This window comes from Antechinus flavipes, chromosome X (assembly GCF_016432865.1).
Source record: "Antechinus flavipes isolate AdamAnt ecotype Samford, QLD, Australia chromosome X, AdamAnt_v2, whole genome shotgun sequence".
Taxonomy (NCBI): Eukaryota; Metazoa; Chordata; class Mammalia; order Dasyuromorphia; family Dasyuridae; genus Antechinus; species Antechinus flavipes.
The window spans coordinates 6,571,404-6,599,127 of record NC_067404.1 but is presented as its reverse complement, the minus strand read 5'-3'; the positions used below and the strand labels follow the sequence as shown (position 1 = coordinate 6,599,127).

Below are 27,724 nucleotides of genomic sequence, written 5' to 3'. Positions count from 1 at the left end.
GACTGTTTTAGATACCCTGTGGTTTCCTTCCATCCAGTCATCTCATGTGTGTGTGTGTGTGTGTGTGTGTGTGTGTGTGTATCCCAAGGATGTTGAAGACAGAAAGGTCACATGGAATGGAAATATTATCATGCAGTAAGGAATGACAAATGTGACGAATTTAGAGAATCATGAAAAGACTTGTGTTAACTGATGCATTAAATAAGTATAAGCAGGAGAACGATCTACACAATGAACTACATGATGAAGTCATTTGTCCTTTGTCCTCGGATAGGACCATGACATCAATGACATGCAAGTGAATGCATTTAAGTGAGTGCCTCCCTTTCCCCTCCAGTCATCTGGCTCCAGTGGCTAGAGAGAGAGAGATCAGGATGACATTAGAGATCACCACAAAGAAGCGAACGCCAATCACTTTGGAACCAACGTCCATCCTCTTTGACCTAATTGCCTCATTAGATGCCCCAAGGAAGTCAAAGACAAACAGAAAGGTCCCATGTTCACCAAAATCTCCACGGCTGCACTTTCTGTAGTAGCAAAGAACTGAACCAGAGATGCCCATTGACTGGGGAACAGTTGAACACAGTGCAGTAATTGAACGTGATGGAATATTATCGTACCATAAGAAAGGATGACGATGATTTCAAAGAAATACAAGAAAACTTATGAAGAGGTTGTAAACAGAACTGAAAAACCAATCAACAAAATATAACTGCAGAAAGCAAATGTAGCTGGATCGCCAAAGATTCCTCTTAGAATGAGCCAGCTGGGTTCCTAGGGAAGAGCTAAGAAGTGGGGAGCACTGCAGAGTCTGACACAGCTGCTGATCTGGTCACTTGGACTAAACCTAGGGGTTTCTGTTTGGTTTGTTTTCTTTTCCTTTTTAGAATATAAAGGATGGTTTTCTGGGTAAGGGAGGGAAGCTTATAGTTAGAAATCAAGGAGTTTGACATACAAGACCTCCCATCTCTGGGCCTTTTCTCTGGCTGCCCATCTCTCCTGCTTCCTCATCCTCATGTCCTGTCTCTGTTCAAGTCCCATCTCAAATCCCACCTCCTCCAGGAAACTTTTCCTGCTCCCCCTTAATACTGATGCCTTCTCTCTGCTGCTGATGTCCCATGTAGCCCATCTATGGCTAAAAAAGTCCTTATCTGCACGTTGTCTCTGCCATTAGGCTGTGGGCTCCTCGAGGGCAGCCACTGGTTTTTAACCTGTCTTTACATCCCAGTGCCTGGCACACAGTAGGGGCTTAATCAAGGTTGGATTGAATGAATCTGTTACAAGGAAAAAAATAATGGCCAGTCCCAGTGGGATGATGGCAGAAGAATGAGCTGTATTCAGAAGTCACTAGAATGAAAACACGTTTTTTTTTTTAATTAGAAAAAGCATTTGTGCTTCTTCTTTCCCTCAACTTTGCTCAACTCAGGGATCGGAATATAAGAGTTCCAGTTCTCACACAAAAGTTTATTTATTCTGAAATAAGAAATGTGCAAATAACAGTAAGTTACAGACTTAGAGAGTAGAAATTCAGGCATCAGCTCTGTCACAGCTTCCTTGATGTGCACCAGCTCCAGGGTCTGCTTCCCAGATGGACCTAAAGGACCTGGAGACATTAGAAAACCAGTGCGGGGGAAAAAGAAACAAACCCAGTGGGAAGGGGGAAGTTCTACGAAGGGGAAAGGAGGGACAGGAAGAGCAGAGGGGAAGGAAAGCTGTGTAGAGGCAGCTGCGAACTTTCTGTGTCAGGCTTAACAAATGAGGGGGAGTGGATGAGGATGGAGATGAGGCGACAGAGATTACGCACTATCTTTTACAGGTGCTCAGCGGATCTTTGAGAGGTTCGGGGAGGGCGGTGAGCCAGAGGGATGGGAGGGAGAAAGCGGGGGGACGACAAAGAGGGACAGAGACAGAGAGAATAAATGTATCATTAATATGTTCAGACCTCAAGATTGTGGCTTGTTTTCTCGTGGGGCTGTGGAGGATGAGTGCTGGGAGTGGAGAGCAATGATTAGTATATATGGGGGGGGAGAAGGCTAGATGTAACCGTGGGTGGGGTTGAAAGGGTCCTGTGCTTAGTAACTGCCCGGTGGACCTTGCCCAACACACCTCCCCCAGGTCCCCACGTTACCCTTCAGGGTGGCAACAGCAGTCTGTTGAGCTCAGTTCAACGCTGAGTGGCCCACAGGGTGTCACTTGGCAGCTCCTGCTTGCCCTCAGAAGGCCCAAATCTCCCCCCACCCTCGCCCTCTTGCCCTAAACTTCTAACTCCTCACCGTGTACTTGTTCCATTTCTTCTCTGGGTCATAGGGCTCCCAGCGGTTGGCTGGGAAAATATGTTTGTTCTTTTCATACCAGCTTCTCAGCACCACCTTTCCAGCGTGTGACTGAGGGGAAAAGGGGTCAGGGATCTCGCGCTGATTCCCCACTTAAACCCCACCTTCTGCATGGTTCATCCATAGTTTTCAAGGAGATACCCCACCCCTATCCCACCCCTAAGTCCCAGCTACCAGACAACCCTCAAAGTCCACCCCTGGTACTGCCCACTCGCCTCATCCTTCTCCACCGTAGCATCATTGAGCAGCCGGACGTCATCGTGGACATCAAAGTTAAAGAGTGGGCCTGGTAGGGAAACAGCAGCTGGAAGTCAGGTTTTTCCTGTACCGGTAAGGTGGCCAGTACCCACAGGCAGGAGCCATGGCTGTGGATGCAAAACTGACCCCCCCCTCCCCCAGCAGCCCAGGGGCTCAGAGCACCCAAAGGAGCTCCAGTTACCACCCCTGTGGGCTCACTCACCACTCTTTCCTCTGGCTTTGGTGACAATGAAGTCATAGAAGCTGCGATGCTGGAGGTCAACAAGAAAAGAGTGAGGGGTCACCGAAGCATCTGGCAGAGGTGGTGCCCGGAAACGGGTTCCAGCAGGATGCGAACGGTGACTGGCTCCTCATTACTTCCATGAATCGGTCCCCTGCTGTGCCCATCAGCATTCCCTACCCACCCCTGGTACGTTCCCAAGGGAGGCAGAGCTGCTAAGAGGCCACGTGGTGTCGGGGCAATGGTACCCTACTGGCTTTGGAAAACTCCTCGAGGGAAGGGGCCGTTCTTGTCTCTGCTGTATCCCCAGCCCAAAGCATGGTGCCCGGCAGACAGCAGGGGCTCGATCGCCGTTTCCTGATTGGTTGAGACCTGGCCCCCAGGCCTACTCCTGCTGCTAAGCTAGCTACGTGGCCTTGGACACACTGCAAGCTTTCTATTTCTCATTTGTAAAGGACTGTGAGGATGCAGGGATACATTATCGAATAGAAAGTTGAGGAAAGTCAACCATGAAGGGCTAGACTGATGGGAGGGGCCATCAGCATCATTTGGACAGCCAGGTAAGCCAAACCACAGGAGAAAGGGCAAAAGCTTGCCTGGGACTGTCCCAGCCTGAGGCTCCCAGGCCCCCGGCCCCACTCCCCCCAGGCTATTTCCCATTTTTTGCCAAGGATCCCTCGGAGCCGGGAGAAGGAGCACTAACGTGAGGAATGATCAGATCCTCCTTGATGTACATGAGCTGCTCCACTCCTACTGACCTGGGGGGAAGTAGGGGAAGGAAGTCAGCAGCATGGCCGAGGCTTCCCCAGCCTCCTCCCTCCCTAGGTAGAGAAATCAGGCTAGCCAGAAAGTGGGGGCAGCCCTCCACACGTTCAGCTCCATCTCCCACCAGCCTTCCAGCCGACCCAGCCGGATCTGTCAAAAGTCGGTCACATCTTCGGATTGGACAACAGAGGCAAGGCAGGACCCTTGGCTCCAGAGGGCCCCTGCTAAAGTGCACATGTTTCCTAGGAGAACAAGGGGAGCCAGGCTCTGGCCTTCTCTCGTGAGCGCATTAGCATCATTTAACAAGGGGGGAGACACAATCGGAGGTGCCGTCTCCTGGCCCGGGGCCCAACAGACCTCAGTTCACTAAAGTCTTTCCGCAGGATCACCAGAGCTTTCTGCAGGAACTGGTGCATCGAATTCCCCTTCTTCATCTATCAGAGGCAGCGTGGAGTCAAAACAATTGAGGAAGGAAAAAGGGACCAGATAGTGAGGGTCATCTTTCCAGTGGGCCAGAGATCTCACTCAGGCCCTCAGGACGGGAAAAGGGACGCAGGAAGGAACAGCTTGTCTGAGGGCGAGGGGACAAAGGAGCGCGCAACGGTTCCCCCTTCTGCCCCGTGCTCTACCTAGCGCCCAGGCGAGGGCTCGGCCCGGCCCGCCCCTGGGCATCCCACGGGGCAGCCCCCCCCAGACAGCTTGGGCCTTTCCTAGCTCGAGCTGCATTTCACCACCCTCTCCTCTGCTCCTTGCCGAACACAAAGCAATCAGTCTCAAACCAGGGCCTTGCCTGAGGAATGGGACAGCTAAGGCGGCAGTAAATCTAACCTCCCCCCTTTGCTTCTCCCAGGTAGCAACGATCCCTACCATCACGGTTCTCCGGTGCCCAGAGCCATCCCAGTAACTAAACGTGATTTCAATTTCTTCACCTAGAAGTGGCAAAAATCATTCTTCTCGGCTCCAAACTTAGAAGTACCTTGAAATATCTACATTTAGCTATTTCGCACCCCCTCCAGTCACAACTGGAGAAAGGTGTCTTCCCATGTGGGCAGAATCCCTGAGGTGCTTTCAGGGAACCCAGACTACCACGTCGTACCCTCCGTGAAGACTAGACGGCGACTCGCCCCCACCGCCCCCACCCCCCTCCCTCAAGCTTAGTCCCCCAGAGGTGGGCATGTATGGAATAATGTTTGTCTGGATATCCTGACGCCTCACTCTTGATCTTCTCCTGCTTGGCCTCCCATTCCTGCCGAAGTTCCTCCCGGATCCTATTTTCCTCTTCCTGTGGGAGAAAATGGGAAAAGGGAATAGTGTATTAACAGATGTGGCCGCTATATGGTTTGCTTGAGCTAATTTTCATCACGAGGAAGGATTCAATCAGGGGAATGAGCGTGTAAGTGTGCGAGTGTAAAAACTGATGTCAAGATAGAAGTGATCACTAAAGTGTATTTTAAAAAGAGGAAGAAAAGGGGGGCCTATTGAGTAGCAATTCCTCCTACCTCAACATACCAAGGCTTTCCCACCATCAAGACCCTAAAGCTAGGCAAGCTTCCCAACTCAAGAGGAACTCGGGCACAAACGGGCTGGGTTTACCTCTCGGTCACGGTCCGGAAGAAAGCTTGTGTCCACGTCTGGGTTCTTCCCTAATTTTTTCTTTTTTAAAGGGATCGCTGTAGGGAAATAGATGTAGGTGCCAGTCACGCCGATTCCCCCACCTGCCAGGACAATCTTTAGGCAGAGTCCAACACCAACCAATATGTGTTGCCGAAGACTCCGTGCTAGTCATATAGATCTTCCTTACCATTTCGACTGTTACTCTTGGAAGGTAGGAACCACGTCTGCTCTCGTTCATACCTATATTGCCTATGGCATACAATCACACAGTAACAGCCTTCCACCACCTAGGTCCAACATGATCTTCCAGCCTGACCTTCCCAGTGCTCTCCTATACATGTGGGTCAAACGGTTCACATCTTAAGCATGTTCTGCCGTTTTTGCTCATGGCCCCAGGAAAGCCCTCCCCAACGTTTTCTGGCTAACTAGATTCTAGCACTCTTTTAAGATCCAGTTCAACGTCACTTCAACTGCAAAATCTTCCCTTGACTACCCCAGCTGCAAGCCAACACACACTATGTAATTAAGATAAAGCAGTGCGCTTGATCACGGTGATCAAGCGCACTGCTTTATCTTAATTATTCCAACTTTTGCAAAGCTAGCTCGTTTCTCACAGGGATGTCCACTCAGATTCACGGCTCCAAGAGAGCAAGGCCTACGTTCGGAAATGGGCTTCGATCTGATCTGCTTGACTTTGGAGCCTGCTTCTCTTCCCTCTCTCAGCGAGTACTTACTCAGCTGTCCCTCTTTGGGCATCTCCCTGTTCTTACTTTCCCGTAGCAGGTCACCATCCTTATCGTCCTCTTCTTCCTGAAAATCCTCGTCGTCATCCAAGGAGAAGGACAGGCCAGAGATCTTCTGCTTGTCGTCCTTCTTGCGTTTCTTTTCTCGCAGTTTCCCTAGCTTTCTAGAAGGGTATCCAATAAGCTTTAGCCAGTGGCCTCCGTGTTAGTCCTGCCCTCTGCCCACCTCTCGCAGGCCTGCTAGCAGTTCCTCTTGTATGGTTCCACCCGTACTGCCAGCAATGTCTCCTAAGGGAGCTATCTGGGGTGGAGTCAGGGAATCCCCGGGCAGCTCTTCGCATTTCACTGTAATAAGGGATGCCGTGGGGGCCAGAGGGGCATAAGGAGCTAGCATTGCAAATGAATGATCTGTTCATAACTCAAGGTAGAATTGACTCATAAGAGAGAAGAATGGTTAACAGGTATACTATGAATATAAAGAAACTGAATATCAAAAAGTTGATTTTTCAAGGCCTACGGTATATAACGACAGCTTTATAAACTCGTGCCCAAGGTAAAAATCTAATTTTTATCATATTGGCTCAGCCAACTCACGAGCAATTAATGTTTTCCCAATTATTTCGAGTTGACTTTACCTGTGGGAAATGTGTTTTGTAATTCTGTTCAAATAGTTCCTAGCTTTGTCTTGGCAAGTATTTTATATCGTCTCCACTTAGCTTAAATGGAATTTATCTTTCCATCTCTCGCTGCTGGTCTTTGCTGGTGATATATAGAAATGCTAATGATTTGTGTGGGTTTATTTCCTATCTTATAACTTTGTTTAAATTAATTTTTCAACTAGTCTGTTTTAGTTGATTCTCAGAGTTCTCTAAGTATACCTTCATGTCATCTGCAAAGAGTGCTAGTTTGTTTTTCCTCATTGCCGACTCTACTTCTTTCAAAGGAAGGAAAACTGTCTCCCTTAGAGAGAGCTCACCATCCCTCAGAATCCTGGGCAGCCCAAGGCTTGTGCTAAAGTAGAGCTCCCATCCTGCCCCTGGTGGGTATCTGGGGGAACTTTCTCTGCCTCCCTCCTACCTACTCCCCTAACCCCCAAGAGGAAGGCCAGGATACCCACAGCTGAACTTTTTTGGACTGTTCCTTTTTAACCAGCTGCTTTTCCCGCTCCTTCACCAGCTCTTCCCGCTTGGCCTTCATGTCACTCAGGGTTACAAGACCTGGCAGATGAAGGACACTGGTAAGGACAGAGCTGAAGCAATGGGCGATGACCTTATGGTACATAAAATGAATAATTTCGTTTTTTGCACAAGCACAACCAGTGAAACCAAAATTAGAAAGAGCAGAAAACCCATTAGGGGTTCGGGCACATGCCCTACTCACCCACAGTGCTGGATCTGAGTTCAGCCTCTACTGCGTCATAATGGATTGAGAACTTCTTGTCAATGTTTGACTTCATGACATTCTCCTGTAAGGAAAGCAGAGGCTGTCAGGAATACGATCAAACTCACAAACTGGCAGAAGGAGTAATGGAATCAAGACAGTGAAGGGCTCTCATTTCAACCTTGCCACTGGCTTGCTTGGGAATTCTGGACAAGTCCTTTTCCCTCTAAGGAGTTCAGTTTCTTGACTTGCAAAACGGGGCATCAGCCCCTCCGATTTCTTCCTGCCCCCGATTCCAGCCTCTGACTCTCCTTGTTCCTGCGTCAGGAAAATGTCCACCAGAACTTCCCACAGAACAAGAACCCCTTTTCTCCCTGTGAGGGATGGGTGGGATCTGCAGAGGCTCCAAATCCCAATTGGAGCCTCTGACCTGCTCAACCTTTGCCCGACAGCCCCAGATGCCACCTCTTGAAGCCTTTTGGGTCCTTCCTCTTTCCTACACATGCATTCCAGTAAAGTGAAGTCAGGGAGAAGGAAGGGGCGGTAGAGATCAAAGGCAGCTGCCTGGTTCTGTTGATTCTATCTCCCAAATCCACCTTCTTCCCTCTCAGCTAGGCAGCACTCCTGAGTTCAGGCCCTTGGCTCAATCTCAAAAGCCTTTTGTACATATATGTCCTTTTTCTTCTTATTTTAAAAAAATCTTTTGGGGCTATGGACCTAGTAGTGATATTGCTGAGCCAAAAGGTATGTCATTTTATAACCCTTTGAGCATAGTTTCAAATTGCTCTCCACAATGGATGGATCAGTTCACAGTTCCACCAACACTGCATTAATGTCCCAATTTTTCCACAATCCCTCCAACATTTGCCATTTTCCTTTTCTATTATATTAGCCAATCTGAGAGGTGTGGGTACTTTAGAATTGTCTTTTTTTTTTTTTTTTATAACTTTTTATTGACAGTAGAGTTGTCTTAATGTGTTTTTCTCTAATAGGAAAGATTTAGAGCATTTTGAACATATGACTATAGTAAAAAGTGCCTATTCATAACCTTTATCAATTGGGGAATGACTTGAATTCTTATCAATTTGGCTCACTTCTCAATATATTTGAGGAAAAAAGGCTTTTAACAGAAACTCGCTGTAGTTTTCTGCTTTCCTTCTAATCTTGGTTTCACTGATTGAGCTTGTGTACAAACCTTTTAATTCAATGTAACCAAAATTATTCATTTTACGTACCATAATGTTCTTTATCTCGTTGAGTCATAAATTCTTCCCTTATGCCCATCAGTTGGAGAATGGTTGAATAAATTGTGGTATATGAATAATATGGAATATTATTGTTCGGTAAGAAATGACCAGCAGGATGATTTCAGAAAGGCCTGGAGAGACTTACAGGAACTGATGCTGAATGAAATGAGTAGGACCAGAAGATCATTATATACTTCAACAACAATACCATATGGGGATCAAGTCTGATGGACGTGGCCCTCTTCAACAATGAGATGAACCAAATCAGTTCCAATGGAGCAGGAATGAATTGAGCCAGCTACACCCAGTGAAGAACTCTGGGAGATGAGTATGAACCACCACATAGAATTCCTCTATCTTTGTCTGCCTGCATTTTTGATTTCCTTCACAGGCTAATAGTATACTATTTCAAAGTCTGATTCTTTCTGTACAGCAAAATAACTGTTAAGACATGTATACTTATATTGTATTTAATTTATACTTTAACCTATTTAACATGTATTGGTCAATCTGCCATCGGGGGGAGGCGTGGGGGGAAGGAGGGGAAAGTGGAACAAAAGGTCTGGCAATTGTCAATGCTGTAAAATTACCCATGCATATATCTTGTAAATAAAAAAAAATCAGATGATAAAATTCTTCCCTTAACCATAGATCTGACAGGTAAACTATTCCTTGCTCTCCTAATTTGCCTGTGGTATCTTTGTCTAAATCATGTACCCATTTTGACCTCATCTTGGTCTACTATGTAAAACCTACTTTTGATCATACTGCTCTCTAGTTTTCCCAGAAGTTTTTGTCAAATAGAGTTCTCGTCCCAGGAGCTGGGTTCTTTGGGTTTATCAAACACTAGATGACCATAATCAGCCACCACTGTGTACCTAATCTATCCCTGTCTCTTGGCCAGCACCAGATTGTTTTGATGATTATCACTTTCTAATACGTTTGAGATCTGGTATGACTAGGCCACCTTCCTTCACTTCCTCCCCCCCCACATTGCTTGCCTTGATATTCTTGACCTTTTGTTCTTTTAGTTTAACTTTGGTATTATTCTTCTAACTTTCTAAAATCATTTTTTGGTAGTTTCATTGGTATGGCACTAAATAAGTAAAGTGATTTTGGTAAAAATATAATTTTTATCATATAGGCTCAGCCAACCCATGAGCAATTAATGCTTTCTCAATTATTTCGAGTTGACTTTACCTGTGGGAAAAGTGTTTTGTAATTCTGTTCAAATAGTTCCTAGCTTTGTCTTGGCAAGTATTTTAAGTTGTCTCCACTTAGTTTAAATGGAATTTATCTTTCCATCTCTCGCTGCTGGTCTTTGCTGGTGATATATAGAAATGCTAATGATTTGTATGGGTTCATTTCCTATCTTGTAACTTTGTTGAAGTTAATTTTTCAACTAGTCTGTTTTACTTGATTCTCCAGAGTTCTCCAAGTATATCTTCATGTCATCTAGAAAAGAGTAATACTTTGTTTTTCCTCAGTGCTGACTCTAATCCTTTCAGTTTCTTTTCCTTCTTTCACTGCTAAAGCAAACATTTCTAGTAGCATGTTGAACGATAGTGGTGATAATGAGCAACCTAGTTTCACACCATTGTTTTTAATGGTATATAAACAGTAATGGTCCAGAGGTGTGTCAGTCATCTCTGCCTATTTTAATCTATAAAAAAGAAACTAAAGAACTTGTTGCCTTCCACCTGAAGATCTAGATCTCTGGGTAACACCATGGGTAAAGTTTATGCCTCTAGCCTGTCTAAAAGATTCCTTAATTGGAATATGGGAGATGGACACATCAGCAAGAATCACAAAGCTTTCACGCCTACTGCACTGAGCAGGACTTCTTACTGCAGTCAGCTTGGACAAAGCCAAACACAAAAGGAAAGGGTTTGGGGTGCCCTGAGGATCTAGCCAATGGCATCGGCTTCATGCCATCCAACCCAAACAATGAGCCGGTTTGCAGGAAGAGGTGATCAGCATTACACAAAGATTCTACTGGGTAAGTAAGCCTCTATCCATACCAGCAATGGCCCTAGCATGGGGGGCAATTTAGTCACAGAGCCCGACACCCTTGACTCCCTGACTGAAATGCTGAATGACATAAATGAGGTTGCCATGTGGACACCATTTTAACGAGTCCAAATGTATATCCTTATTGCTTGATTGGGGGGGGGGGGGGAGGGGGGAAGGAGGGAGAAATGAAGAAGAGGATACTCACCACAAAATCCCAGATGAAAATCAGGAGATCTCAGCAATGTCTGAGAAAAATACTTATTTTTACCTTGGAATCCCCATGGGGTTTCCCACTGCAAATTCTGCCAAGGAGGTGATTACCAACAGGGCCTTGTGGTCAAATCAAACTGGCTTCTTGGCAGAAAGTAGAAGCAATAGCTACTTTCATGCTCCTTGTGTCTCATTCCATCTTAAGAATGGTATGGACCCCCAAAATGAACTCAAACTTTTGGAGAGAAAATTTTTTTAAATGACAAGAGCTAACCACACCTCCCCCAAAGAGTTAGTATTGATCCCTGTATGTCATCTATTAAATGGAGGGGGGGGGGGAAATTAATCCAATATCACTAGTTGTAGCAGTAACATCATTAAGCTTGGTCATGGAGTGAAGCTTCTGACATTAGGTGATCTGGACCAATTGCCTCACTGTTCTCTGAGTGATACAGTTAAGGAACAGGATTCTGGTCTGATCCTTGACCTGGAGAGCTGGGCTTTCATATATATCATGTACCCGTTTTGACGTTATCTTGGTATATTTCATATAAAATGGCTCTATGGAAAGAGGATTTGGACAGGAGAGGGCCCAGTGACATTCAACTGGTACCAGATTTCTGTTGAATATCAACTAAAATCTCAACTGAATAAAGAAATGGCTAACTGACTTGGAGAACAATCTGAAATATGCACTTTACTTCAAATAGCATCTAATCAACAAGCCTGATTAGGGACCTCAATGGCTATGGCCTCCAACTTTTTTGGGAGGGAAGGATCTTTTACCTTATGATCAAAGTGGCGATCTGAATTGTGTTTCACTGAATGGGTTAGGAGATTTGTTTTTGGTGTAGGTAATAACCTGGGGGCAAAATGCTACTCCAGATGACTTATCTAAGCTCTTGGAGTGCCAGAAAAAACTGAGACTTGGGTACATTCAACGAGCTGCAGGATCAGGAGGGCTCTTAAGACCAGACTTAGACAATAAGAATGGTACCCTCGCTATCATCATTATTGCATCCTTTGAAAATTGATCCTCTGTCTTTCAAACAGCCAGAGCTGGCAAGTCTGAGAAACATCTGAGTCTTGTCAGCCTCTGGTTTAGGAAGGGTACCTGCCGTTGAGGGCCCTAGGATCCCATTAATGACATTGTATTATTTAAACTAAAAAGTCATCCCAGGTAGGCTAGCCCGATGGGAGGGGAGCAGATGGGTCAGGGCCATGAACATTGAATATAGAATAGGAATTAGGCAGTACTCCAAAATGAGCTCTGGGGAAGAATACTGGGAGAAGCAATGGAGTTATCAATTTGCATACAATGCATCATAATCTTTCTCTGTAATCTATTTTCAAATGGAATTGTACAGTGTAATGTTCACTTGAATAGCTTTTAGACAGCATTTTAAATATTACCAATATGTAATCATTTATCCCTCTAAAAGGTAAGATGCGATCCAAAGTACCCGTCAGTCTGTTCTGAACAAAAGAAAAATCCCTGTTGTAGAATCTCACTGGTGGGCCACAGCAGCCCAAGGCCATCTAATCCAAGCCTGACTTGATGATAGGCCCAGCAAGCGTTATCCTGCCTTCACTTTTGAGATCCCTCAAATGCTGAAGCCAGAGGCAGAGAAATGGGACTGGGAAACATCCCATACGAGAAGAACTGTAGTTTTCTAAGCCAATCTGCAGTCAGGTTCAAGAGCCCCCAGCTCCATTTGAGGTAGGAATTTGTCCCTTACATGAAGCCTAAACGCATCTCTTTACAAATCCCACCTAGTGCTCCCAATAGAACAAGTGGAATTCCTCTTGCTTTGTCCACTCCGTACCATTAGCCCCTCAAGTCTTTTCCAGGTTACACAGGTTCAGTTCTTTCAACAACCAGTACTTTCTCACCATCCCAGCCCCCTGACACTTTCTTAGCTATCAGCTTTGCCTTGAAGAAGGTCATGGTTTGGGAGTACTTAACAAGACACTCTGGGAGTCCACTAAACAGACAAGGGAGTGAGTGCAAATCCCCCCCCCCCCCCCTCCCCGATCCATCACAACTGGTCGGCTCAGTCAGGCTTAACAGTCCTCTCTGGCTATTTTCTTTGCCAAGTATAATACCTCCAATCTTGGGTACATTTAGAACCATTCTCCTTCCTACCTCTTCCTGTGGAAACTGGAATCAAATCAACATTTTCATTGCTATGAGAAAGGGCATATGAATCACCTCCCCTAGGCTTCCAATTACCTTCTTATGAGTCCCAAGTCAAAACAACCCTGCTTGGATGCATTGTTCTCTAGAGTCCTAGCTTCCTCTTTTTAAAAAAAATAGTCACAAAAGACTTTATTAATGACAAAACAGATGGACCAAATTCTGAGAGAGCCTAGCGATTAGAAAAAGTTGGGGAGAGCTTTATGTATTGAAAATTTAGGGTTTCACTGTAGGCTAATAGTCTACAAGGTTGTAAAATGTAAGAGATAAGGAAGGACTCAGGGTATCTTATAGCAAGGCATGGTTATTTTAAAAAAATACTCTAAGGACATATTTTGATGGAAGTGGATTTCTTTGACAAAGAGACCTAACTGAGTTTCAATTGATAAATGATGGACAAAAGCAGCTACACCCAAAGAAAGAACACTGGGAAACGAATGTGAACTCTCTGCATTTTTGTTTTTCTTCCCGGGTTATTTCTACCTTCTGAATCCAATTCTCCCTATTCAACAAGAGAACTGTTCGGTTCTGCAAACATAGATTGTATCTAGGATATACTGCAACATATCCAACATATAAAGGACTGCTTGCCATCTAGGGGAGGGGGTGGAGGGAGGGAGGGGAAAAAAAAAATTGGAACAGAAACGAGTGCAAGGGATAATGTTGTAAAAAAAAATTACCCTGGCATGGATTCTGTCAATATAAAGTAATTATTAAATAAAAATTAAAAAAAGAAAAAAAAGAAAAAAATAAAAAAATACTCTAAGAAGTCAAGATGTAGCTTTTACAAAAAGACAATTAAGTCAGGATGGGCCTTTTCAGGAGACAAACACGGAGCAAAAATAAGTGGTTTAGAGTACAGCTTCCTAAACTGCTTCGCTACCCAGTCTTATAACTGAACGTAGGGGTTCCATGATTATCATCAGTAAATCTTTGATTTGCGTACTAATTTGATATACTGATCTACCCAGAGTCTATAAAAACTACTTGGGCAAAAAAGGGTTAGCAGTGGGAAAAACAATTAAGAAGCCCTCCTCTAGAGTGGTCTCCCCCATTAGAAAGGAAGCTTCTTGAGGGTGGAGACTATCTGACTCTTTACTATCTACTCCCAAATTAATTCCTTAAGGGCAGGAATTATTTCTCTCAGTCCTTACATTCCTAGACCAGCACATTGCCTATACTTTGAAACACTTTTGGGAAATAGATTGGACACCAGAGATTGTGTGGGGTGAGGTCACCCACCGAGGATGACTTGATTACAAGGACATACACAATCCTGATGGAATATAGCTTCTAGGGGAGACAGCAGTAGGGAGGTCCCGCTGACCTGGGAGTGCTTCGGTTCTAACAATCTGTCGGTGATTCTAAAGTCTTCTGGCCTTAGAATCAGTGATCCCAAAGTCCCCCCGACTTTAGAGTACTATTGTTCTGGCAATCTATCAACAATTGCAAAAGTCTTCTGGCCTAGGAATATAATATGATTTCTTCCCTTAGACTCTAGGGAATATATATTAGGTATACTGAGACTCTCTGGCCCTAGAGTGCTGTTGTTCTGACAATCTCTCAACGATTCTAAAGTCTTCTGGCCCCAGGATAGTGACCTGCAGGTCAGGGATAACCAAATTCCTGAGCCCTCTCCTCAGTTCTACCTCTAGGCCATAAAATCAGCACATCAGTCACATGAAACACCTCATCTTTCTATCTTTTTCCTATAAATGTATCTTCTTGCTCCTGGTCCTTTGCTAAATCTTTTTGGAACTTAGTCCTCTTCAACTGGAGTTACAATTACAATAAACTTTGACACCAGTCTGCGACCCCCAACCTTTTGGGGTCCCTTCTCAATCTTAACATTTGATGGCCCGGGCCAGGGAGAGTCTGGCCTCCTCTAGTTTGATTCCCTCCTAGTCAAGGTAAGCCCCCCATTTTTTTTTCTCCCTCAGCCCCATAGCTGGGACATCCCAAGCGACTGGGAGAAGGATTGTCTGAGTCATCTTGAGCCCCAAGCTCAGCAAGTTTTCCTTGACTGGGGACGCCCAGACTTGGAAATTCTTGCAATTTTCGGCAAAGTCCCTAGGGAACCTTTGCCACCTTTTCACTGTCTCTGGGACTCCAGAGGAGCCGAAGTACAACAGGATGGCTTTTGGCAAAGATGAGACAGCCTTCTATAACGTCACTTTTGTCTGTGTCTCTGTGTCATGTTTGTTCTGCAAACTAGATTCTGATACCTGGAAAGATTTAAAATGCAACTAGGAAAAAAATCCCCCAAAAAACCAAACCCTTCTATGCTGTATTAGAATGCTGAGAAGATTCTTCCTAAGGACCTCTGCTCTGGCCAGGTTGGGGGCTACACAAAAAAGTTAGCTAATTAAAATTAAAATAACATCTTAACAGACTTTCAAAGTTTTGAAAACACTGACTAGTAAGTTTGGCAATTCGTCATTTTAAGATTGCAAGAAGAATTCCTGAAACATTAGTGATAATTCCAGAAATTTCCCCCATTCTGAAAGAAAAGAAAAAGAAAAAACAACCTAGGTAAATAGCAATTTTTTGCTAACCTTTCCTGGACTCCTATTTTGTCCAGAGTCCCTTTGGGATTCCGCTCCTTTGGAAACGCACCCCAGAAGGTATTAGGGACCCTTCTCCACTCCACTCCCCGGAGTCCTGATTCTATCTCAGTTGTGGGCACTGCTCACAAGATCAATATAGCCCAAGCCCCTCTGCTAACTCCTCTCATCTCAGCACAGATTAAGAAAAGAGAATGTGAAAGAACTATCCCTAACGTTTCAGCATGGCGGTGAGGTGAGGAAGCCAGTCAGCCTCTAGATTTGGTAAGCCCCCATTCTGGTTGAGTTGTGCCTATGTATTAGCTCTGTAGTTTATGGCAGATTATTTTGAACTCTGCCCAGTTTTCTGATTTGTAAAGAGAAATAACGATTGTTGTGAAGATGACATGACTGCGTAAGTGCTTAGCATAAAACATGCTACGTGAAAGTCAATTGCTCAGGGATAATGTTGTAAAAAAAAATTACCCTGGCATGGATTCTGTCAATAAAAGTAATTATTAAATAAAAATTAAAAAAAAGAAAAAAGAAAGTCAATTGCTCTATTGGCTAGAATTGCTTCCTATTTGTTAACTTGATGGGTTTTCTAGATGTGACCTACAATGTGAATGATGAGGTAAATGATTTTGACGTGTGTTTAAAGTAATTTGGAAATGTGATTTGAGATATGAGAGCAAAATCATTTTTAAAGGAGCTCTCATTAAAGCCCACCACAGAGATATGTAAATTGGAATCTGTTTGCACTGATAGCATTACCAGCAAATTTAAGAGTTTGGGCAGTTTAGGAGAACAGAAAAGCAGTTTGCTTCTACTTTAAAGACTGGCAACAAAGAGCCTGCTTTTGAGTTATCTGGAGTCAGACTTCTGAGGGCCATGTCAGTAAAAACGGGCACCTTAACCCTTTTCCTGGCTCCCAAAACAGAAATGGCTTGTGTGAATTGGAAAATAACCAAATGGCAATTCAGTTTGTCTGGAACATTTAATTAGAATTTGGGGAACCTCATGAACTAAAGTGAAGTCGATTTAAAAATCGGTTCTATCTCAGTTTGAAGAATTGTTTTGTTTTCTCCCTAAAACAAAAGGGAAACTGATTTAAGAGAAAGACTTTTTGGCTATTAGGAAAAATTCTAAAATTCTAAAAACTGTTATTTGGAGTTATTGTCATGTTCGACCCAAAATTAGTCATTCCTGTGTGGGGAACAAGAGGGATGAAGTGAAAGCCTTATCAGTACGAGGTATGCAACACCTTTCCCCCTTCACAGAGTGGGGGGAGATCAAACAGCACAGTCCATGAAAATACCCAGAATACTTGGGGTGGGCAACAGCAAGCTCAGCCTCTTCCCTGGGGTCTCTGTCAACTCCCCTTAATTTGTAAGCTTGCCAGTCTTTGGGGTTTTTTTAACCATCAGGATAAGCAAGGTGATCAGCCCTGAGAAATGAGCCTGTTCAGAATGTCTAGTTCCTAAAAAAGGAATGGGTTTACTCAGAATCTATAAATTTGTTTAATGATTTATCCTTTGCACCAGGATAAGTTTTAAACATATAAAACATGTTAAACAAAATCTGCTATGTGTGTGTGTCTTGGTAAACTTTTAAAAATAATGGATCTAGCCCTAAACTGTGCTATTAGAGATAAAATCTGCTATACTTGTGAGTTTTGAATTTGATTGCCTAATGGATCATGAAGTTGGTAACCCACCCTTGGAGAGATGCCTTCCTGAAATGTCTAGGGGGAGTTCTTATCTGAGCAAGAGCTGGGAGGCTCAGGGTTCCTGTGAAAGCAGATATCTACCGTGCTGTATCCTATTTTCTCCTTTGCTAACTCTTTTGGGTACTTAGCTGCTTCAATTAATGTTACAATTACAATAAACTTTGCCCCTTGACTTGGATTTGGGTTCAGGCCTGCAAATTCTTTTAAAAAATTTTTTTGCTGAGGCACTTGGGGTTAAGTGACTTGCCCAGGGTCACACAACCAGGAAGTGTTAAGTGTCTGAGGTCACATTTGAACTCGGGTCCTCCTGACTTCTGGGCTGGTGCTCTAGCCCACCGCACCCCCTCGCTGTCCCACTTTCAGGGCCAACAGAGATCTGTGACCCCTCCCCCCACCCTTGGGGTCTCTTCTGAACCTCCACGATACGATACAGCATGGTAGATATATGCTCTACAAAGGATACATTTTCCTAGTTCTGGCATTAAGGGTATCTCCAAATACAGTAGAAATAGAATATTAGTCAAATCACGACCCAAAGGGAAAGCAGAGAGAATGAAAACCAGAGCTCCAAAGAGCCAAGGGTTACTTCCAGACGCCCGGACTACGTTCCCTGGAGGGGACGCCAGAACATCTGGGAGCCTCTCCCGACTACCAGGAGCCCTAGAAATGCAGTGCCCTAATCCCAGCCCAGTGGACAAGTCCTCGGACAACCAAGCGGAATAATTACGGGGCCAGGTGTCCTGGATCCAGGAGGAAGAACTCCATGAGCCAAGGGAGAGGATAAAAAGGACGGGCAATCATATGGCACTTTAGGTTTACGAGGAGCCTGGCAGAGCTCTCTGCTGCCACCTGGCGGCCACGCGTGCCGGCGTCAGGGCCATCCAAGTGCGATCGAAGCCGGGGGGCTGGGCCCTCTCCAGGCTTCCAACACCACAAGCCAACACGATCTCATCCCAAAGACCCTTTCACTTGGTTCGGTCCCACAAGCTACGGCTCCAACTCTGGTTAGTGTTCGGCACTTGCCGTAGCACGGAAGAAAGGAGGGTTACGTTCGGCACTCATAACGCGTCCTTAGCCCCGGGCCCGGGCGCGCGACGGGAGCGGGGAGCCGCGAAGCGATGGCCGCGCTGAGAGAACAGGTCTCCCTTCTCCAGAAGGTGGCTCACGTCACGCATGCGCAAACCCAGCGGGCCGCAGCGCTTCCGCCCCGAAAGGATTCGCAGAGCGGCCAGCGCGCATGTGCTGGGACTGGGAGCTTCCCTTTTCCCCGTGTCTTTTTTTTTTTTCCCCCTCCCTCTCACCTCAGCTATCCGCTGCTTCATCTGTTCAATCTGTTCCCGCAGTTTCTGCCGCTTCTTTATCAGATGCATGGCGCGGCTCGCCTCACTAGCAGCACCCTTGTAGTCAGCCATGGTAGCTGACGGTCTGCGGCCTTCTGGGATAGGCAGCGGAAAAAGCTGTTTGGATTTCCGAGGGCAGCGGCCTAAAGGCCCGTGATGACGTCACAAAGATGGCGCGTCCCGCATCACGTGAACAGCGGGAGCGTAGCACGTGACGAAACGCGGGCGAGACCCTCCCTTTCCGCCCTTCTCCCCACAATAACGGCAGCAAACATTGGGAACTTTTCAACAGGCTTTATTGGGAACTTATTTCTCCTGTCCGATACACAGTAAGCGGGAGTCACACACAGTCACTTGTCGACATTTGGTCCCGCCCCCCACTGGCTGTGGGGGGTGGGGGGAAGGGCGGGGGAGGGGGCAGGCCATGGCAGGAGTTTGGTCCCTTTCCCCACCTCTTTTTGTAAACTTTCCCTCAGAAAACCTCTCGGAAGTCCTGGCTGGCTGGCTGCCCCTCCCCGCGGCGCGTGGTCACGGCCGGGGCGGGGGCGGGGAAGGGACTCCATCTCCCACCTACAAGGGGCAGAGTAATACAGCACGGACAGGCCGGGGCGGGGCGGGGAACTACCTTTCTTCTTCCTTCTCCTGCACCCTGAGAGGGTGGGGGGGTAGGGAGGGGGGGAGAATCACTACGGAAAGTAATATTAATAAGTTAAAATAAATTAAGGGAGAAAGGGCTGGAAATACAGCAGCAACTTGATGTCCCATCCCTCCCAACCCCCTTGTATTCCAGCCCAGCACAGTCGAGACAAAGGATAACTGATTAGCTGTTAGAGGCAGCGAGTTTAGGCGTGTTCATGGGAGAAGAGAAGCACAAGGAGAGACACCTGAGACACGGGAGGGAAAAGTCTGCTTCCATCTTTCATTCTCTAACCCCCCCTCCCCCCCAAAGAAAAAGCACCATAGAGGCCAGGAGTTTGGGGAAGGGGGGGGGGGAGTGACCGTAGGGATAAAGCAGAGCACAGAAACATGACATTGTGAGAGAGGGAGAGAGAGAGAAGCCACAAATCCTGGAGAACACGGGAGAGGTCTCCCAGACTCCCTAGGGTAGGGGCAGGGAGAAGAAAGGTACCCCAATCGCCAATCTTTCACTGCTAGGCTAGGGTTTGGTCAACAAATGGAATGAATTCGAAGGGGTCCTAATAGGAAGGTGCAGAGGAGGGAGTAAGAGGGCAAGCAGGGGCATGTGGCTGACTCAGGTGGCCCATCCAAACCTTCCCCGTGAGCCCCAAAGTAGAAAAAAAAAAAAAATAGAAAGGGAGAAAAGGAAACTTGGTGCTGAGGGAGGCAGGAGAAGGTGGTGAGGGCCCTAAGGGGAGGGAATTACTTCCTGCCATCACTGCTCATCCTCTCCGAAGACATCATTCTGTTTGCGCTTCATGTTTTCAAAGTCAAAGTCTGTCCCCGCCATGCGCTTGTAAATATCTTTGATGTCATTGCAGGTTGTCTCAAAGTGAGTGGTGGCATCGTAAGAACAGGAACAGAATACCTAGAGGTAGCCATACTCAGAGGATAAGAGAAGCCCCACCATCTCCACATTATACCCTCCCCACCTTGTCAGTCTGGGACTGGATAATCCCCACCTCCCTAAGGGGAGCATCAATCTGGCAGGTTATTACCTGGCTTTCCAGTCCATTGTCGGTTGGTTCATACAAGTCGCTGATGGCCACGAACCTAAGGAGCAGAGGAGGGAGGGTTCATCTTTCCTCCCCAGCCAATATATTTCTAGGACTCCTCAAACTCTCTCCCCCCCCCCCCAATCCTATTTCCCTGGTCCCTCACACTCTGGCACAGTCTTGGTTACAAGAAAGGAGATGAAGACTTTGTAAAACAGAGACCCGCTCCCTTGGTACCTCCCATCAGTCACCCCAGCCTCTCACTTTTGGTCGATGGGCTCCAACAGCTCCAGCGCCGGCTCGATCTCCTTCTCGGGCTCGGCCGTCTCCACTGTGGTGCTGACAATAGCAATGTACTTTCCCTGGGCGGCCACGTTATGGGCATAGGAGATCATGCACACATAGATGTCTTAGAGAAGAAAAGTGAGTTAATAGGAATCAGTCCTCTTACTCTCCATGGACAGTTACTTAGAATTTTACAACCCTGTTCCATACAACTTTCTGTATGGATACGATAAGGCAGAAGATTAGCTATGGGGGAGGGGGGGGTGTCCTCATATTTAAGGGGCAGTTAGGTTGTGCAGTGACTAGAGCACCAGCCCTGAAGTCAGAGGATCTTAGTTCAAATCTGGCCTCAGACACTTAACACTTCCTAGCTGTGTGACCCTGGGCAAGTCACTTAACCCCAATTGCCTCGGGGGAAAAAAAGCCAAAACAAACCAAAACCCCCCCTCATTTAAACATATATTCCCTGGCAGCCAGAGTTACAGCTCTCGGGATTCAACCAGTCCATATGTATTCAATTGATAACCAATAGTTGATTGTCCCTATCTGTTACATGAGTCTGGTAAGGTTGACTATCTTCCCCATGAGGCAAGTGAAAGATCCCTGAGGGGGAAATCGGATCCAAAGAAAGTATGAGGGATCCAGCTAAAAGGAAACAGCTACAAATCCTCACTCATGCCAGCACCGCTCACCTGATTTCCTGTTGACCTGATTCTGGGGAATGATGATTTGGCAGGAGTTGGCATCATTGGTGTTCTTGATGGGGTGGCTGAGGATACAGATGACTCGGATGACCTGGCCAGCCTTTCGAACCCGGTCAGGGATGTAGCTGGGGTCACAGATCAGCTGCTTACAACGGGCCACCTGGGAAAGAGGGAACAGCAGCACCCTGACCCGTTGAGCTGGGTCTCCAGCAGTAGTAGATAGCTACCTTCACTGAGTTGTTCCCATAATCGACTACATTTGATCTTAGCAGAAAGGCTGAGAAGTGATCCATATTCAACTACATTTTTCTCATAGGCCAAGGACTTGATGCAGCCAGATTATATGGGGTTAAATAGCCTCATTAAGCCGGAGAAGAAGCAAACCTATGCTTTTGACCTCAGTAGTCATCTCTAGCCCTAACAGATTAAGAAAACTAGTTGTTGACAAGAGAAACGGTAAACCCTTGGAGCAAAATGCACATGTGAAGACGGATACCATCTGTTCTCTAACTGATCAATTGTTTTCACAAAAACAGTTGGAGGAGAATTAGAAACTCCATGTGGGCAGGTAACTTGATATCCCGGTTTATTCTTATTGGCCCAGGTTCAGTTCAGTGGCTTCCTTATCTCTCCCCAATCAGTCAGAACCTAGAACTGTTGCTGTCATGAAAACCAAAGAAACCTGCTGTCCCAAGGGGAAAAAAACCTGAAATCAGCTTTGGACCCAAGACTAAGTGCAGCTGAATGTACCATACAGAACCTCTAGAAATACCTACCACCCATCACTTCAAACTTGTCAAAACCACTTTTGGCCTTTGACTACCATGGGAGAGATCTTTAGAAGAATAGTTTAGCTTACCTCCCCTTCTGACTTCACCCCTACCACCTTTCCATTCTCCATGATGATGTCATCCACAGGCTTGTTCAGCATGTATGTCCCACCATAGATGGCGCTCAATCTGAGGTGGGAAGGGGGTACCAATGGTGAGAAATTCTCACCCCCTTAGGCTGGTCCAAAGACTTGAGTTGTCAGTCTAAGGGTGTGACTTGGGTTTAACCACATCATGACTTTTGTGCTCATGTTCCCCGACTAATATAGGAAAAAAATCAATAATGCCCATTCTGGTTTTGAGGGGTAGTTATGCTTTTTGGTTTGGTTTGGTTTTTTAACAGGGCTATATTTTCATGTGTTAACTTCTCTCACACCCATTCACATGAACCAAAGTCTGAATTGTAAACCGTGAAATGTGAAGAGCCCTCAAAGTAGCATTGAAGCAAGGCTTTGGGTATTCAAATCCTAGACTGCTACAGGCCTCGATTATTGTGTCATGTGTATCTAATATAGTCCACTGATCTGTCACTCTATTTCTTAGCCAGTACCAAATGGGTTTTGATTACTGCTGCTTTACACTATAGTTTTAGGTTTCAAACTGCTAAGCCACCATCCTATGTATTTTTTTTTTTCATTAATTCCCTCGATATTCTTGACCTTTTGTTCTTCCAGGTAAACTTTGTTATTTTTTTCTAGTTCTATAAAATAATGTTTTGGCATTCTGATTGGTATGGCACTCAACAAGTAGACCAATTCAGGCAGAACTGTCATTTTTAATATATTAGCCTAGCCACGAGCATTTGATGTATTTCCAATTGTTTAGATCTTATTTTATTTGTGTGAGAAGTGTTTTGTAATTGCGTTCAAATAGGTTCTGGGGCTTGTCTTGGCAAGTAGACCCCCCACGTATTTTATTTTGTCTACAATAATTTTAAATGAAATTTCTCTTTCCATCTCTTGCTGATGGGCTTTGTCAGTAATACATGGAAATGCTGATGATTTGTGTGGGTTTATTTTATATCCTGCAACTCTGCTAAAGCTGCGAATTGTTTCCAGTAGGATTCTCTAAGTATATCATCATATCATCTGCACCGGGTGATCATTTTATTTCCTCATTGCAAGGTTTTGGATATTGAGAACAGAGCCAAAAGATTGCAATAAAAGATCATCCTAGGCTCAGGGATGGTAACCTTGGCTGAGTAATCACTATACTGCCATACTTTGTTAAGCCTCAGATTTCTCCAGCTGGAAAATAGCCTGATAACAATAAAAACAACAATAGCAAAATTGGAGAATTCCCTTCACATGCCTATTGTTTCTCTCCCCCCCCAACCTCTGCTTGAATTCCCCTTCCCCCCCTCACCTTGCAAATCCCTGGGGTAGTTCACCCAGGCCGTAGAGAGGATATAAGTATGGGCTCTTCCCATACCGAGCCAGAGACTCACTGTAGAGTTTGATGCGGTTGATGGTCTCAAGACAAGGCTGGTCCAAGTAGCTAAAAATGAGAAGCAAAGAAGGAAAAGAGGAAGTTTGTTTAATAAACAAAAAAGTTGTGGGACAGGGCTAGAGCACAGCCAGTTAAAGGAAAGGCCCTTGAACTACTACCATTCAAGATCAAGCAAAGGGCTAGGAGGAAAATGGAGGGATGCCTTACTCGTCAGTTCGATAGAGTGCCAGAGCGTGGCCAGTGAAGTCAATAACATCTTGGCCCAAATCAAATTTTTTATACACATCGCGCATGGTTGTGGTCTGAGGATCAACACCCTCAAAGCTCTTGGGGTCGTTCTCATCGAAGTTTGCCACGAACACCAGGAACTTTCTAAATCGGCGTTTCTCAAACATGCCCATCAAGTCTAAGAGAGAAAGGAGGTTTTTTTTTTTTTTTTTTTTACCAACCCATTTCCTTCCCCTAGAGGTGAGTAGGGGGCAGAAACTACGAATGAACTCAAGATAAAAAGACAAAACAGTAGACTAGATCTACTCGTGTTCTAGTCACGGTATGACTTCTGGGCCTCAGTTTCCTAATTTAAAGATCCTACCCTTTCCCACTACCATGGGAATTAGTCTACTCAGCACTGGAGTGAATCCTAATGTTAGGCAGAGCTGAAGATTAGCGTTGAGTACCTACAACACACTTTGTTCTTCTATGACAAACTGGCTCCCAAGGCTACCGAGTCCCTGCTTTGACTCTTCGATGCAGAGCCAGAATCTTGAATTGATAATCAAATCAACTCTAACTCTAACCCTTATCTTACCCTTTCATCAGGTCCTCTGGAACCCTCATCCCCTTGGAATTGCCCTTAGACCTGCATCCCCCTCTCTGAAATTCCTTTTTCGTTTGTGTTTTGGTTCGGGGCACTATTATCTTTCCAGTCTTCAAAATCAACATTATCCCCAACTCTATATCCCCATCACCCTAACAAGGTATGCCTTGCCTAATCTTTGTTTCTACCTCCAAAACACCTCTCACATCCAGGCTCTCATTGTCTCACCTGCACTATCTGGACTATGGTTTCCTAAGCAGTTTCTTGGCTAAAATGATCTCAACCAAGGTCTGATCGTATTATTTCCCTACTCAAAACTGTTATGGCTGTGCAAAAGTTTGGCTTTAAATTCCCACTCAGCTTGGCCTCAACCTACCTTACCTCATCAATTAACTAACAAGGCCGAGAACTCCAAACTGGTCTCTTCACTGCCACATCTTCTATCCCTGAGCCTTTCCACATTATGTGCATGAAACCTTTCCTGATCGCCCCAATTAATAATGACCAGTCCTCCTCTCTAAATTCCCTCATATTTGTTTTATATACATTTATATAAGTACACATTTTCCTCTCTGCCAGAATTTCAGCTCCATAAGGGCAGAAATGGTTTCATTTGCCTTCCCAACTTTTCTTCCATGCTTAATACAAAATAGGTAGTTTATAAATGCTTGTTGAATTCAACTTTCCCACTTCTGACACTGCTCGCCTAACCTCTTTGGAAAGCATGCACATTGAAACCCAAGTTCTGTCAATGGGCAAGCTCTGCCTACCTGTACACCTGTGACCCCCTGGTATAGCCTTTTCCCCAGTGTCCCGGACAAGTCACTTTCCCCTCATCTGTATCATGAGATCAATCAGTCTTAGAGCTCTCTGGGACATGACATTCTCCCCTTCAGCCCTGACAGCTGAGATGAAAAGGAGTAGAGACACTTACTGGAGGCCAGGGCCTCAGTCTCAGTAGATGGCACCTTGTAGATCTTGCCCCCCTTGTAGACAAAGCTTCCTTCTACGACTTTAAAGTCTAGGTAACGAGTCACTTCTGTGTACAGCAACATCTTCACCAACTGGCCTGTAGTAGTATGGGAAGAGGAAAAGAGACATCTCCATAAGTATGGCCCTTCCCCACTGACTTGTCTGTCCCTGATCCTCCTCAAATGCATCCTTCCCATCCTACCTACATCATCTACCACCAGCTACATCCTCCCACTCACCATTGGCCATGAGGAATTTGGGGATCAAGTCAACATTCCAGTCTCGGCCTCTGCCCAAGCTTTCAGGAGGCCCTTCGGATAGGTCAAACCGTTTGAACAACTGCAGGCAGAGAGAGAAGAAAAAGGGAGGATTCAATGTCGGCCTCACCTCCAAGACTGTCCCATAGGAACTTTAAAGAGCTGATCAGACTGTGGAAGTCAGCCTATAAAGAGGTGGGCAATGGAGTCTGGGAAAAATGGAGCAAGTCACCTCACCTCTTCCAGGGGTGTGATGGAGGAGCTTTCACCCCCATAGTAAGGATTCCGATCCATGTGCAACACCTTCTTCCCATTCACAGACATGATGCCGGAGAGAATACACTCCTGGAGGGGGGAGACCGACGAGGAAAGGGAAAAAAGAATTGTGAATTTGCTCTCTCCCAAGGCCAGCATAGAATTCTTAGCATGCCTATTCTTTTACCTTGGGGGGGGGGAGGGGGGGAAGAGAGAGAAGGAGGAGCAGTAGAAAGCCCCTCCCCTTCCCCCAACCAGACACACAAAAGGTTGGAGAGGTAGGTTTCCATGCCTATACGGTCTTCATGGCGCAGCTTTTAGGGGCCGGCCATTTGGGCTCCTAGGGGATGACAAGCCTCGGAGAAACAGCCCCCGCCCTTCACCTGTCCCTGACATCCGATTTCAGGAAGTAATAAGAATGTCGGCAAACAGCTACCACAGGTGCAATCGGAAGCAGAGAAAGGCTATTTACAAGGGCCCTATCCTAGGCCTCTTCCCAGTCCTGAGGGACAGGGAGAACTCCATTTCTCAGGCTCAGGTACCTTCCCACAATTCCGGCTAATTGATGTAGAAGAGGCAAAGCAACCCTGCCCTCGGGCCACCATCTTGTAAGCGATTACATTTAGAGCTGGGAGGTACTCATTTTACAGATGAGTAAACTAATGAATCAAAAGAGAGATTAAAATGACTACCCAGGGTCCACACAGCTATTACATGTCTGATGGACTCAACCTACATCCAGTATGCATCCATTACAGGGGTAATGAGCACACCCTGTCTGTCCTGTCTCATCCCCCCCCACATCGAGAGGAAGGGAAAGTGGGTGGAATCACTTAAGTCCCCTACCCTGTAGCAGGATAACGGGTTAGAAGCTTCCAACCACTACTGTCAGAGGGTTTGATTCCCTTATCATCGATACCACAGAGTTGTGGTGATGAGATCCAGACACTGTGGTCTTGTGGGTAGGGCTGGGGCCAATGCTCCAAGAAAATGGGGGGAAGGTTGAGGAAGGGACTAGCCGTGAACCTTAGGGTTGGCCCCGGGAGGGTGTGAAGTAAAGTAGTCCTGGCTTGGGGGATACGGAGAGACTCGAGACTTGGAGGAAGGCATATCGGGATCACAGGATCACAGCGCAGAAGAAAGGTCATGATGTGAATGGGTTGGAAGGGTGGGGAGAGGTTCCACTTTCAGGGGCTTGTCTCGTGGGGGGTGGGAGAAAGGACCTAATTTTCTTTTGGGAGGGGTCAGCCTTTGGCGAAGAGAGTCTGGTCTTTGGGGGGTAGGGAGAGGCTCTTTTTTGGGGAGGGGGGAAGAAAGGAGGGGCCTTGGAGCTTGAGAGGGAGCGGGGGCGGGGTGCTGCATTCCCATCGGGTCTCCTCGGAGGTGCGGCGTCCGTCCCAGTCCCGATCCCGGCCTCCCGGCGTCCCCCGACTCACCGTAAGGCCCGTGCCCAACACGATCACATCGTATTCCTCGTCCATGACTCCGCTCGGCCGGGCTCAGCTGGGCTTTGCTTTTCGGCTTCGCCGTCGCTCCCGCCGCTGCTACCGCTCCCGCCGCCGCTGCCGCTGAAATGGACCAAAGATGGCGGGCTCAGCACCGCCTTTCCACCAGTTCCCTCCGCCGTCCCAAAGAGTCCCGGCTCTTCCGCGCTCGCGACACCGCCCTATCGCCCCGTAGACCACGCCTGATTCCAGACTCGGCCGGCGGGTTTCCAGGATGCCCGGGTCAGGGGCTACGAGACACCTGGTCCCGCTTTGGGCATTGCTTCATTTCTGGGGAGGGGGAGGGGAGGGGCGAGAGGTCCGGGGACCCGTGAAGAGACCAAGAGAGGGATTCATCCGCGCCCCTTCCCGCATCTTCCCGCATCTTCCAACCCACGGGGATGCT

The 27,724-nt window shown here is 46.3% G+C and overlaps 2 protein-coding genes across 11 annotated transcripts; both read right to left on the bottom strand.

The window, feature by feature from the left end:
• Nucleotides 1-1,449: 1,449 nt before the first annotated feature.
• On the bottom strand, nt 1,450-18,758 carry FAM50A (family with sequence similarity 50 member A). Of its 10 annotated transcripts, XM_051969045.1 has the most exons (15): nt 18,554-18,604; nt 10,779-10,818; nt 7,495-8,716; nt 7,314-7,398; nt 7,051-7,150; nt 5,925-6,097; nt 5,170-5,246; nt 4,792-4,858; nt 4,444-4,505; nt 3,934-4,010; nt 3,515-3,818; nt 2,794-2,842; nt 2,549-2,619; nt 2,274-2,384; nt 1,450-1,594 (listed from the first exon to the last, which is right to left on the bottom strand). In XM_051969045.1, the coding sequence occupies exons 4-15, from the start codon at nt 7,387-7,389 to the stop codon at nt 1,544-1,546; spliced, it is 1,218 nt and encodes a 405-aa protein (XP_051825005.1). In that variant the 5' UTR covers nt 7,390-7,398; nt 7,495-8,716; nt 10,779-10,818; nt 18,554-18,604; the 3' UTR covers nt 1,450-1,543. The 10 variants fall into 10 exon arrangements, with proteins under 10 accessions (XP_051825005.1, XP_051825008.1, XP_051825006.1 ...); XM_051969048.1 differs by lacking the exon at nt 10,779-10,818 and having other exon boundaries at nt 7,495-7,631; nt 18,554-18,649; XM_051969046.1 differs by lacking the exon at nt 18,554-18,604 and having other exon boundaries at nt 10,779-11,064.
• Nucleotides 18,759-18,871: 113 nt separating this feature from the next.
• GDI1 (GDP dissociation inhibitor 1) lies at nt 18,872-27,415 on the bottom strand. Its single transcript, XM_051969040.1, has 11 exons — nt 27,271-27,415; nt 25,817-25,924; nt 25,562-25,661; nt 25,285-25,419; nt 23,741-23,939; nt 23,450-23,581; nt 22,114-22,213; nt 21,243-21,414; nt 20,530-20,674; nt 20,269-20,323; nt 18,872-20,138 (listed from the first exon to the last, which is right to left on the bottom strand). The coding sequence occupies exons 1-11, from the start codon at nt 27,313-27,315 to the stop codon at nt 19,986-19,988; spliced, it is 1,344 nt and encodes a 447-aa protein (XP_051825000.1). The 5' UTR covers nt 27,316-27,415; the 3' UTR covers nt 18,872-19,985.
• Between the last annotated feature and the right edge of the window lie 309 nt (nt 27,416-27,724).

What these genes read in the sequence shown, in the direction of transcription:
- GDI1 (XM_051969040.1), bottom strand. Translation starts at nt 27,315, where the DNA reads ATGGACGAGGAATACGATGTGATCGTGTTGGGCACGGGCCTTACG. An exon ending in GCACTCTATCGAACTGACGA is followed by an intron (nt 23,582 to 23,740) that starts GTAAGGCATCCC and finishes TCTCATTTTTAG; the next exon opens with CTACTTGGACCAGCCTTGTC. An exon ending in TTGGAGCCCATCGACCAAAA is followed by an intron (nt 20,324 to 20,529) that starts GTGAGAGGCTGG and finishes TCTGCTCCTTAG; the next exon opens with GTTCGTGGCCATCAGCGACT.
- FAM50A (XM_051969041.1), bottom strand. Translation starts at nt 18,664, where the DNA reads ATGGCTGACTACAAGGGTGCTGCTAGTGAGGCGAGCCGCGCCATGCAT. An exon ending in ACTCAGATCCAGCACTGTGG is followed by an intron (nt 7,151 to 7,313) that starts GTGAGTAGGGCA and finishes TTCATCTGCCAG; the next exon opens with GTCTTGTAACCCTGAGTGAC. An exon ending in CAAGCAGGAGAAGATCAAGA is followed by an intron (nt 4,506 to 4,791) that starts GTGAGGCGTCAG and finishes TGCCACTTCTAG; the next exon opens with GTGAAGAAATTGAAATCACG.